We start from the raw sequence: 13056 nt of genomic DNA, 5'->3' as shown, positions 1-13056 counted from the left end.
CATTTGGGAAGTTTCTGTTATATCTAGGTGATGCTGTGGTGTAGTATTCTAATGGCACCAATATATCAGTAGGAAGATGAGGGAGTATTTTTACAATATTTTAAATTAAAAGTTTTCAAATATTTTAAAGTGGGATGCCTGTTTCCACCTGGCCTGGTTGTTGACCTCAATAACAGGTAAGAATTCTAAGCAGGTATATGTTGGGCTGTCCCCAAAGTGTTGACGGCTTCACCTAAGGATAAAGCTAATCAAGCCTTCCTAATTTGGAAGATTCATTTTATAGAAATGCTTCTTTAAAATGCAACTCAAATATTGAAAATAGGGAACTTTCTTACTGTTTTATCACTCTCACTTTCCTAGTTAGGTGGTATTAATTCACATAGGGTAATTTCTTATCTTAGTATTTTTTTTTCTCCCCAAGTTAACATCTTTCTAGGAATAACACATGCCAGCCCTTTCTCCCTTCTTGATCTTCAGGGAACAGTCATGGGTGTCATTCAGCAGCTGCATTACTGGTGTTCCCTGTGGAATGGCAGCTGAGAGAGAATACATTCTGGGTGCAGAATGTCAACAGGAAAGACATATTAAAAAACCTTTAATGAGAATGGGACATCTGTGGTGTAGTGCTCTACGGCAGATTCACATTAGCTATACTTTCTCTGCCTGCCACAAATATTTAGGCAGTTGCTTAAAAAAAAAGAAGAAGAAAGAATGAGCATAGCTGTGGGAGGTTTTGTTCTTTCTCTCCCCACAGATTTGCCACCACAGACCATCAGAAAATCAAGGAGCAATGCCTTATCATGCTGATCCTCTTGCCCTACTTTAACCAGATTACGGTTGGTCCATAAAAACTAGATTATGTAAGTGTATGTATAAATTTATGTTATGCATATACAAACAGGCACCTTAAACCCAATGCTTTAAGTAGAGATGTATTGTTTATATATGCAGTATGAAAAGTAACCCCATATGAATCCATTTACAAGGCTACTACATAATTAAATAAAATGATTGTCATTAAGTGTATGCGCCTCATGTAAAAACCTGTTTCCAGTGAGCAAAATACCTGTAAGCCTTATTTATTTAAAAAGAACTATTTAGAAATCTATATGAAAAGAATAACCCAAATTCATTAGGTCTAGTTTAAGCTAAGCAAATAAATAATCCCTCGCCCTAAGGAGAACTAACATGACTCTACTAAATCATCAACACAAGGTCTCAAGATCAAAGCCACCTCACAAATAAATTATTAAAACAACACTATACCTTTATTTATCATGTTTAGTTAAACCATAATCCAATGTGGGTTTTATAAAAAAAAAAAATGCTCTTAAATTTGCGTAATTGAAAAAAAAACATATTTATGTGTCTTACCAGGTAGTAGGTATACTATTTTGGTTATTTACCTGCTGATATATTTATTTAATTGATGGTAGCTGTTTTCAATAAGGAGCCTTACTTTAGCAAATATGTTTGTTTAACTGATAAAATCACATTTCTGCTTTCATTTCTAAGTGACACTTGAATGTCCTTTTAATAGAGAAATAACTCTTTATGTGGAAATGAAAACAGTAAATTGAAAATGGAAATGGTAATATAATGTTATCTTTAATAATTCTGATTTCTGATATAAATAAAGTATAATATATGAGACCTGGGAAATAAATACTATTTGAAAATGTTCTGGTGATGTGTTCTCATCAATAAAATATGGCCCCAAAAAAACCGAAGATACAAAAAATGAACATCAAAAAGTATATTCATGTTCTTAGTTGCTAGGTAAGTATTTGGACACTTTCACATATAACTGGCATAAATTCTTACACAGCGTATTGATGGATAATAAATAAATATATACTTGGTAAGTTTCATCTGTTTTCATGTGGTTATTTACTTTTTTAAAGGGCAATCTAAAATGCAAAGTATTTTAGGATCTTGGTAATAATTTTAAACAAACCTATTAATGAAATATAGGATTAAATTTTCTCTTTTCTATCACAGCTATATTTACATCCATTCAAAATGTTTCCTCTACACTCACTCTTTTTTTGAGCCAAAGCATTTCATAAATAACACAGTTTTAAGAAAGGTAAAAATATTTCTAACTTTTTCAAGGCAATACAATCATCATTAAAACTGATGAGATGTTTTAGGGCTCCAAAGTTTAAATTCCACTCATATCTTTAAAAAATTACTTTGAAATAAATGAAAATTACCCAAGTTAAAAATTCTGTCAATCATTAAAAACAAAAATGAAAATAAATGTAACCTTTCTTCTTTCCTTCCTTTCCTTTTTAAAATATATTTTCAAAAATATACATCTTTGGTCATATAAATCAAAGTTTACAAATATTACTTGTGAATTCAGGAGGAAAAGTGATTCAGAAAATAGAGGAGTGGCTTGCAAAACCAATATAATATCTCACATATATACGGAATCTAAAAAAATTGTGAACTGCAAATTTCATATCTTGTATCTTATCATGGAGAAAATTATTTTCATTTTCACTGTCAAATAACTTACTCATCAACAAAATTTTAAGATTTTTTAAATTAAAATCTCATAAAAAACATTCTTTAATTTTTGTCCTCAAATAAAATTATTCAAAACTACCAGAGTAAAGAAAAAATTTATTTTGCAATACCCCTAAGGAACATTTATAGGAAAGGTCCCACTCTGTATGGGGAATCTCAGGATTGTGTAGCAGCTTGGAGCTAGAAATAGACTTAGGGAAGAAAAGATTCAACAAGAGACAGACATGTGGGACCTTGGCTGTTTTCTTAAATTTAAAAGATTCAACAAGGGACAGACATGTAAGACCACTGGCTGCTTTCTTAAAATTCCACCCCTTTTATGTTTACATAACACCTTTCCATAAATAATTTCAGATTTATACTCCATCTCTATTTAAATGCTTTATTTTTGTGAATTTGGGATGTAAATGTGATGCTCTTATTGAAGAGCAGCATAATGTCAGACAAAGAGCTTTCCAATCACACATTTAGTCAATGGAAGCTGGCAAAGAAACTTGAAAGTCCTTTTTCCTACAACTTCCTGTTTATCAAATCAACTGACCTGAATAATTTCATCTATATTTTAAATTACATGCTCCTGCAGAGGAAACAGGAATGTATGGATAGCTTTTTGATACTTATTCTACATGATTTAAACATACACCCCTTTAAAACATTCCTTGAGACTTGTCATTTTTCCTGGACTGCTGTTCTTCAAAGAGTAGGACACACACAATTTTTATTCCACTACTTAACAGATACCCCATATCATGAGAATCAACATCTATCCTCAACCTTTAAATAACTTCAGATGTTAACTCAAATGTTCTTTTAAAAATACTTCAAAATGCATTGTTAGATATATGAACACATTTTAGTATTTCTATAAACAAATTTTAATTCCCAAATTATTGTATTTCCTGTCAAATATATTTACTTATATGAATCTTTCACTCCGATTGGAAATCTGCTCATGTTCTTTTACAGTTTTTAATTTTACTGCATCTGCTTCTTGCCCAATATTCTTTTAGAAACTCCGGCCGCCTCCTCTGAATGTTTACCTTTCTGTTCATGCTTGGAGACAGCTGCAGTCACTTCTTCATCCTTCTCCTTGGGTTTAGGTGATGTTTTCGGTACTTCTTTTACTTTTGCAGCTGTTTGCTTCACTTTCTCCTGTTTCCCACTTTTCACTTCCTTTTTAATCTTTTCTTCGATCTTTTCTTTAGTCTTAGCTTTCTTGTCTTCTGTATAGAATTAAAGAAAAATTCGGATTATTTTTATTTACCAACACAGTATTTCATATTTTACTGATTGGTAAGAGCAATTTAAAAAGCAGGAAAGGAAAAAAATGGAAAAACAGTGTCCTTGACACAAATACTTGTGACTATTATCTAACTTTTTATAGAGTTTAGGAGGTGCCATGTTAAAGTACTGAAAAATGAAAAGTAGCTCACTTTTAGAGTTGTTTTTTTTTAATTTGTTTGGAGACTTTTTTATTTTGTACATGAAAACATAATTTTTAAGTAGTCAGGAATTTAGCATATAAACATGGTGGCATTTGAAATATGCAGGGAGCACATATACAGGCATGTCCAGTAAAAGACAATGTCCATACCAAAGAGCCAAATTAAAAAGACCTTTTAAAAGGATGTGATTGTTTTGTTCCACAACTGAAATTTCTTAAAAGTCATTCAAAAAGCTGAACTGTCAACACAGCATTTCTTAAAGATAACTATTAGAAATGCAAATGTAAAATGACTTGTATTGATAATGACTAATAGAAATAAAACAATAACGCCCATTAAAGGGTAATTCAGAGATATTCAGTTTCTAATGACTTGACTTTAAAGAGATAGAAAGAAAGCAGAAATTGAGATATTTGCTCCTCTTTGTCTTATGTCAGAAATAATGATTTTAATAACTTTTAAACTGCTGGAAATATTCTTATAAACTAAAAGGATTACACATTAGCATATACATGAATATCTATATGTGAATTATAATATATGCATATTCTGTACATAATAATTTTATATTATGTTTTTATGGGAGGAAGGAACTAGAAATGTGAACTAATCAGTCTGTGAATCTTTCAATTATTAAAAATGCAATAATATAGCAAATATTTGTGGAAAATTATGAATAATAGATGTTGCACATGGGACATTATTCTATGGGATCACACATAATCACTAGACACCACCGTAAGTCTACAATATTGGACTCTTTCTTGTCATTTGCCATTTTAATGAGTAGCCTTTATTATCACTTGCTGGAGAATTTAATGAAAATATCATCACGTTTCCTGACTTTAGTATACTAAGCAAATAAGACTAAGACAAGATGGTATTGTCAGGTCCTATGAAGGGAAGAATGAAGATGATCGTGCCCTGGAGAATATAGTCAATGATCTGTAACATCTGTTGACAGATAGTAACAGCACTAGTAGGGCTAAGGATTTAATAATAAGGGAAACTGTTAAACCACTGTGTTATGTATATGAAATCAATGTAAGATTGTATCAATGATACTTCAATTAAAAAAAATGATCATGCCTGATGCTTGCAAAAACAAAATCATCTGCAGTATTGCATTTAATTGAATTGAGCAACACCTCCCACAGCACTGTTCCTCGGATACTCTGGAATTCGTCAAAGCTAAAGCGCACTAAGAATATTCAGGTGAGTGCTACACACTCTTTTTCAAAGCTACTACACCCTAAAACTCTCATGTAAAACTCATCCATTTACTCCACAAACTTCCAGTGAATTTAAGTTACTTAGGAGTTCATTAAGGAACAAAAAAACAAAAAGTATAGTCTGGTTATATACATATCACCCAGCTCTATTTAGGAAGACAGTTAATTTTCATTCAAATCTGTTAAACAGAAGAGACAAAAAGAATAAAATAACATATATTTAGTTACAAATTTCATCTTCAGTCTAAATTTATGCTACTTTCTAAGACCAAAGTCTCAATTTACAATTCATTCATCTTAAGCTATTTGGAAAAACTTAGTGAAAACGTCTACCCCAAATACCTAATTATTTTACATCGTGTAGATAAACATACTGAATGCTGAAAATAGACTCTAATTTTTATCTAAATGGTCAGCTTCTTGAAAATACTGGATTTAGATTTTCAAATATGATAATCACATAAAACCTGTATTTTAAAATATAAATAGGAAATATAAATTTAGGAGATTAAGACTGAACTATCAATTAGAACATATTTTTCTAACATTAAACAATTGGGAGACAAATTAAAGTAGTAAAAGCTGTTTTTATACAATCCTCCGAAATACATAAAAATACTTTGCTAGTCTAATAAGCTTTTTTTTTTTTTTGGTGTGTTGTAAAGACACTTTTGGTACATAATGGTTTAAAATATCAGTCAAAGTGTATACGTTATTCTTTCTTCTTGAAAAAAATTCCTGAATTTGAATCCTCTAAAGGAAAGCCCAAGGTATAACACTGGTCAAAAGCTGTAAACCAGATACACTGTATTAGTTTCTTATTGCTACAGCAATAAATTACCACAAATTAAGCTGCTTAGAACAATATCCATTTAATATCTCCCAGTTTCCATGGTTCAGAAGTCTTATCATGACATGTTTCCACCAAGTTTTCTGAGTAGGGTCCACAAGGCTGAAATCAAGTTGTCAACAGGACTGCATCCCTTAGGGGAGGCTCTGGAGAGAGCTGGCTTCCACACTTACTCAACATGTTTGCAGAATCATTCTCATTCTTTCCATGTATGCCCCTCAATTTTCAAGCCAGCAATGGGGAGTTTGGGGAAAGTCCTTATAACACTTAAAATCTTTCTCTTCTGCCACATCTCTATGGTTTTAAGGTTTCATGAGATTACATTGGGCCCACCTGGTTAATCCTGGATAATCTCTGTATTTTAGATCAGCTTCAATTACCTCCGCAAACTCCTTTTTGTCATGTAATGTAACAGCCAAGAGGAAGGCACCAAGGAGTGAAGGTCACAGAGGCCAAAATTCTACCTGCTGCATATGGGAAAGCTGTTGATCTTCCTTTCACATTATGAGATGATCTATTATTTTAAATATTTCATATTATTTTTATTTTATATATTAAATTTTAAATGTGATGCCAAATTAATTTTTGTGTAAAGGAAATGCTGAATTCTGATAAACGTCCAGCTTTCTATTAATCAAAATATAAATTTTAAAGTAAAAATAATTTAGTTATAGAAATAAGAAAAGAAGAGTTACCTTTTGCCACTGCCTTTGTTTCTGGTTTTTCTTTTTTCTCAATTTTTTCCTTGTGAGTTGCTTAAACAGAAAATATTATATTAGTACACACTTTTAATACATTTCAAGATCAAGCTTTCTCTTTGATTCACTTTTATAGCTGTCAAAATCATGAACTATTTTGAAGATTGGTAACATTAATGAGCCTAATTCAGGAATAAATAATTACCAATAACTGCATAAACTCCACTTTAAAACTTGACACTGAGACCTTCTGAAAGCTAGTCTCACCCTCCTTTTTAAGGTTATTATTTTAAATAGATAAAGTTAGGAAAGACAAACAGAGAGCAATTTTGTAAGAATTTGTCAAAAGATGTAATTTTATGAGGAAGAAGCACTCTCTTCATGATTAATTAAAATAAATGTTTAAATCATGACTAGAGCTTTAAGAATAGAGTTTCTCAATAAAGACACAATTGACATTTGGGGAGGAACAATTTCTTGCTATAAGACATTGTCTTATGCATTGAAAAAATGCTTATTTTCTCTAGTCCTTGCTTACCAAATACTCTCCACTCAACGACATTTTAACTACCAAAATTTTTTCCAAATACTTTCTAAAGGAGATCACCTATGGTTGAGAACCATCAAAAGAATATAAAGTAATCATAAAGAATACCGATCAAGTTGCAGCTTCTTAATTGAACAGTATTTGACATGATAACTGAAACATTACACCTTGTTTACATAATAAAATAAATCAATATTAATTTATTTGATTGAATTCTATTTTATTTACATAGATTGATAAAATCTTATGTCTCTCTGAAGTTTCAATAAGGGAATTCTGAGAAGTACAACAGCATGTGCAGGTTATTCTTATATTTTGAATATATTAGACTGCATGGTTTGGTAGTTTCCCAAATCACCAGCCATTTTTCAACATTTGCATATTATTTATTGAGGAAATAATGGGAATTAAAGAAATTATACAAAATTAAATGATAAAAGAGATGTAGTTAAACAGTTGGGTTAAGGAAAAAGCCAAATTATTACAATAAAAACTTGGGTCCCAATTATTTCCATTTCTCCACCTATATAAAAAGAGTATCAATGTCCATCAGCTTTACCTGCAGTATAAAAGGAAAAATGTGCTTAAAATATGTATTTTAAAACCCATTCTTTTAAAATGCCATCTGAGAATGGTTTTCCCAGAGTCTTAGAAAGATGACGCAAGCCTCACAGAAAGCTGAAAACAAATAAGACCAAGTGACCCTGGAAGCTGCAGAGATACCAAGAAAGAAGGTACCTCCTCTTGCAGGGTTTCAGCCTCTCTACCTCTCAGCCTGCTCCATGCCCACCTCCACTACCATTTGGGGAAATGGGAAATAGCTTGGACAATGTTAGCTGGAAGAGCACTGCACTGAGTTATTCAGGGCACAATTCATACAATATAAAAACTTATCTCATAAAAAACAAACTCCTTTAGTTGGTGTACAGTCAATAAAAGGATACTGACAATGAAGCACTTCATTTCCGATTTTCAATTTGGACAAATTACCTGCAACACTTGTAATGTAGTGGCAACAAATTCAATTAGTTTTAAACAAAAAATATTTAGCCACTGTGAAGGCTGAAAATAATCACAAGAAATATCAGATTATTTCATTTAGTCAGAGTACAAAGAATCTGATGCCAATAATACTGTGTAACTAAATGACAGCTGGGAAACAGACACCTGTTCCTAGAATAAAAATGGCTGAATCAAATTCATGGATACTATCACTAGGTAAACATTAATATAATAAAAACTATTTAATCTAAATTTTCAATTGTAAATATGGAATAAAGAATATTGAAGCATGTTTCAATTGATCTGATTCCTAAATATCATAAAACATTCTAGGTAAGACAAATGTTTCACAAAACAAGAGAACTTTGTAGGCTGTGCATATTGTGGAAACATAAGTCAGCTCATATCCGGCCCAAATATCCTAGACATGGTCCCCTCTAAAATAAAAGCAAATATATTAAATTAGAATTTTATTTCACATCATGTATTGACATAGATTTTTGGTGAATTACAGTTCAATGTGAAATATGACACTAAGTTTTAAAATGTGAGGTACTGTTAGTAATTATTGAATTAACCTTTGTATGAGAATTCAAAAGAAGAACTACAAAAGAAAATGTCAACATATCTAGCCACATAAAAATTAAAGAATCTAAATACACTCACAAACATGCATACACACATATATGCACTACTTACACAGCTAGAAACCCTAACATTAACTACAAAACTAACTGAGTACTTTGAAAAAGTAATAGACCAAGGATGTATAATCAAAAGGCATGTATATATATAATCAGGAGAAATGGGCAATGAGTCTAAACAGTTACACAAGAAATACACATCAATAAAAATCATATTTAAATCCTTCAATCTACAAATAATGATCAGTTAAAATAAATAGTGTAAGAAAATATCTCCATTTAAATACTATGCAACTTTTTAAAAAGAATGAGGAAAATATCTATTTACTGGTATAGAAAGATCTCTAGGACATTTATATTATATTATATTATACTGTTATGTTATATTACATATATTAATAATTTATTAATTCCAGAATACGACATGTTAGATTTTGTGTAAGAATAGAGAAACAATCCATATTGTCTGATAAGTGCATAATGAAGCTCTGAAAGATGTACATAAAACTCAAAGAAGTGGTTTACTATGTGCATGTGTAGGTGGAAAGGGTAATGGGAACCAGGAGGGTGGGAGAATGGCAGGAGGAAGCTTTTCACAATGTATCTTATGTATTAAACAATAAGTCTGCATTGCCTGTTCTAAACATACACATAAAAATGAAAAAAATTAAAAAGTCTAGCCTAATAAGTATTCAAAAACTGCAGGTTAAAATATGAGGAGGTATGCTTTATTACCTATCAAATTGAAAATATTTCCTGAAATAATATTCTTATTGTTGACAAAGAAAGTCTAAAAACATCCAAGGAAAAATTGATACAACATTTCTAGGAAGTAAATTGCTAACAGAGTTCAAGAGTCTTAGGCATTTAATATCCTTCAACCTAGAAATTATTCTTCTCATTCTAAGGAAATTTTCATACTATATATATGTGTGTGTATATATATATACATATATATATATATATATTTTAATTCATCATCATCTCAAATCTGATGCAAAGGAGATGTCAAAGGGGAAGGAACCAATGCATAACAACTGCAATACAAATAAGTCCATACCTTTCTTTTCAGGTTTTTCTTTCACTTTTTCTTTTTCTTTTTCTTTTTCTCTGTGTGTAACTGAAAAGAAACAGACAATACTTTTAATTTAAATAAAGAGCATAAATGATGAGATGATTGCATGGCAATTTTTTATGTCAAAAATGTATCTGCTGCTTCTGGAATTCTGTTTTTAACTGGTATGAGGTTTTACATAGTTAGATGTTTAAACATTAAGGTAATCATAGATTTTTTAATTTTCTATTTTTATTTCATACCCACATACAAACTCATACCAAAACCAGGTCTTAATGCAAAGATAAGAATACCCCTTAGCTTTTCCAAATCTTTAACTTCAATTTAATGAACTAGAAAGTTTTAAAAAAGTATCCAGCCATATGCCAAAGTAGCCAGCTCAATACTGGAAAAACATCAAAAATATAAGTACAAAAGTACAGAGAAAATACTTGCTGAATCTGAGGAAAAGAATAATTAACCTAAACAGTATGTGCTGAAGGAGAGGAAAAAAGATGGTGAAGTAGGAAGCAAGATGGAAACCTTGCACACACAACCACAGAGTTAGCAATATAATTAACCCTGAAAATGACAAGAAGACTGCAGAACAGACCATCTACACCTGGAGAAGAAGAGAAGACCACATAGAGAAGGAAAAGTGGTATAGCCACAACAGATTGGGACCCTAGCCCTACACCTATCCCAGCTCACAGGAAGGAAGTGGAAGAACACAGTGTGGGGGTCTCTGTAGATCTGCTCTGGGAACATGAGTCCACACTCTACTGGGTTCTGGTGATTAGTAGGGCAGGACACCATGGACAGTTGGAGCATTTGGGAGGCTGAGACTCCAGCTGCTTGTGGAGGACAGGCACATTTCACCAATCCTGCTAAGATCAAAACAGAGCTGGCAGTTTAAAATATTTTCCAGCAGTTGTAGGGATATCAGAACGGTGAGGGTTGGATGGAGCTCTCTCCATAGGAAAAAGGGCAGGTGGACAACACTTCCTCAGCCCTCCATCAACCCAAAAGGCTGGGCACTCTTGGGAGCCCCAAATGCTCTATCCCCCTTGCTAGAGGCTCAACCCCAAGTTATGACCCTGTGTACTGCCAGGGCTCTAACCCACTTGGCTCAACAGTGTTAGACTTTGCTGCCTGGCAGGCAAAGAGAGGATTTTTCAACTTTCTCCATCTTTTCTCAGTCCAATTAGAGAGGTGCCTGCAGGAGCCAGCTCTGAGTGCATCTTTCTCCTCGTGGGTGGCTCAATCTGGTACTGAGTGCCCTGTTGCCCAGCTGCCCACAAGCCTTGTAACAGCCCTGCCAACCCTATTAAAGCAGCAGCCCTGCCATTACTGCAGGTCAAGCAGAGGGTTCACTGCAAACAACAATTCCAGCAGAAGCTGCTGCTCTGATCATAAAAGGCCAGCTGAGGCAAACTTCCAACCTTGGTGGACTGACATAGACCACTGCCAGAAGACAGACAAAAAGAAATGCAGCCCCACCCATTGCCCACCAACGGCAACTGGGGTCCCACCTCAAAGGCGAACCAGGCAGTGTAGAGTAAAGAGTCTTGAGCTTCTGAGCACTACAGGATGCCTTCTTCATAAAGCCATTACTTGGAAATATAGCAGAGCCATATAATACAAAGCATGAATCACAGAAACCTGACAAAATGAGGAGGTAAAGGAATATGTGCCAAAAAAAAAAGTACAGGATAAAACACCAGAGAGAGGGCCAAATGAAACAGAGATCATCTATCTTCTTCATAAAGATTTCAAAGTAACAGTCATAAATGTGTTCACTGATCTGTAGAAAAGTATTGAAGATCTCAAGGAGGACTTCAACAAAGAGATAGGAAAGCTGAAAAAGAGCCACTCAGAGCTGAAGAATACAGTAATTGAAATGAAATATACAATAGAGGGAATGAATAATAGATTGCTGCAAGTAAAGGAGACAATGAATGAGATGGAAATTATAGAAGAGGCAAACAACAAAGCTGAGAAACAGAGAGAAAAAAGGATCTTTAGGAACAAAAGAGTGATAAGAGAACTGTGTGAAAACTCCAAATGAAATAGTATTTGCATAAAGGGATACCAGAAGGAGAAGATAGAGGAAAGAGGTAGAAAGTCTCTTTGAGGAAACAATTGTTGAAAACTTCCCTCATCTGGGGAAGGAAATAAACACTCAGGTCACAGAAGAGCAGAGAGCCCCTAACAAAAGGAACCCCAGGGAAACAACACCAAGACATATAATGATTATAATGTTATAATGACAAGATTAAGGATAAGGAGAGAGTATTGAAAGCAACCAGAGAGAGAAAAAAGATTACTTATAAGGGAAACTTCATCAGGCTATCAGCACACTTCTTGGCAGAAACTTTACAGGCTAAAAGGGAGGGGCATGAAGTAGTTAATGTATTGAAACAGAAGGGCATTCATCCAAGAATCCTCTACCCAGCATGATTATCATACAAATTTGAAACAGAGATTAAACAGTTCTCAGATAAATGAAAGCACAAGGAATTTATAACCACTAAAACAGCATTACAGGATATGTAAAAGGAACTGCTGTAAATGGAAATGTGTCTAAGGCTAAATAGCACTCACCAATGAAAACAAACCTACAGTAAAGTTAGTAGCCCAATTAATTACCAAGCACTCATGTAATTAAAACAAAACAAAAGTAGTAAAACCAGCTATAAACAAAATCAATCAAGGGATACACAAAAAAGTACAAATTAGAATATCTAATACACAAAGTGTGGAGGAGGAAAAAGAAGAAAAAAGATATACTCTTACACTGTGTTTGAAATAGAGTGATCATCAACTTAATATACTCTGCTATATAGTCGGAAGCTATCCTTGAACCTACGGTAACCATAACCAAAAGCCTATAATAGACACACAAAAAATTAAAAAAAGGAATTCTCAAAACATTAAAGAAAACCATCAAATAACAAAAGTATAAGAGAGGAAGAAAAGAACAGAGAAGAACTATGAAAACAACCAGAAAGCAATAAAATGGCATTAAGTACATACTATGAATAATTTC

The 13056-nt window shown here is 32.9% G+C and overlaps 1 protein-coding gene across 7 annotated transcripts in view; it reads right to left on the bottom strand.

The window, feature by feature from the left end:
• TRDN (triadin) overlaps positions 1 to 13056 on the bottom strand; it is a 377090-nt gene that overhangs the window by 237300 nt on the left and 126734 nt on the right. For all 7 annotated transcript variants that reach the window (XM_057489292.1, XM_057489293.1, XM_057489294.1 and 4 more), the window contains exons 6-8: positions 10014 to 10073; positions 6758 to 6817; positions 3576 to 3758 (exon numbers count right to left, since the gene is read on the bottom strand). In XM_057489292.1, coding sequence (XP_057345275.1) covers positions 3576 to 3758; positions 6758 to 6817; positions 10014 to 10073 — 303 coding nt within the window. The remainder of the gene's footprint in view (positions 1 to 3575; positions 3759 to 6757; positions 6818 to 10013; positions 10074 to 13056) is intronic.

This window comes from Manis pentadactyla, chromosome 12, assembly GCF_030020395.1.
Source record: "Manis pentadactyla isolate mManPen7 chromosome 12, mManPen7.hap1, whole genome shotgun sequence".
Taxonomy (NCBI): domain Eukaryota; kingdom Metazoa; phylum Chordata; class Mammalia; order Pholidota; family Manidae; genus Manis; species Manis pentadactyla.
This window is presented reverse-complemented; position numbering and strand designations above follow the sequence as displayed.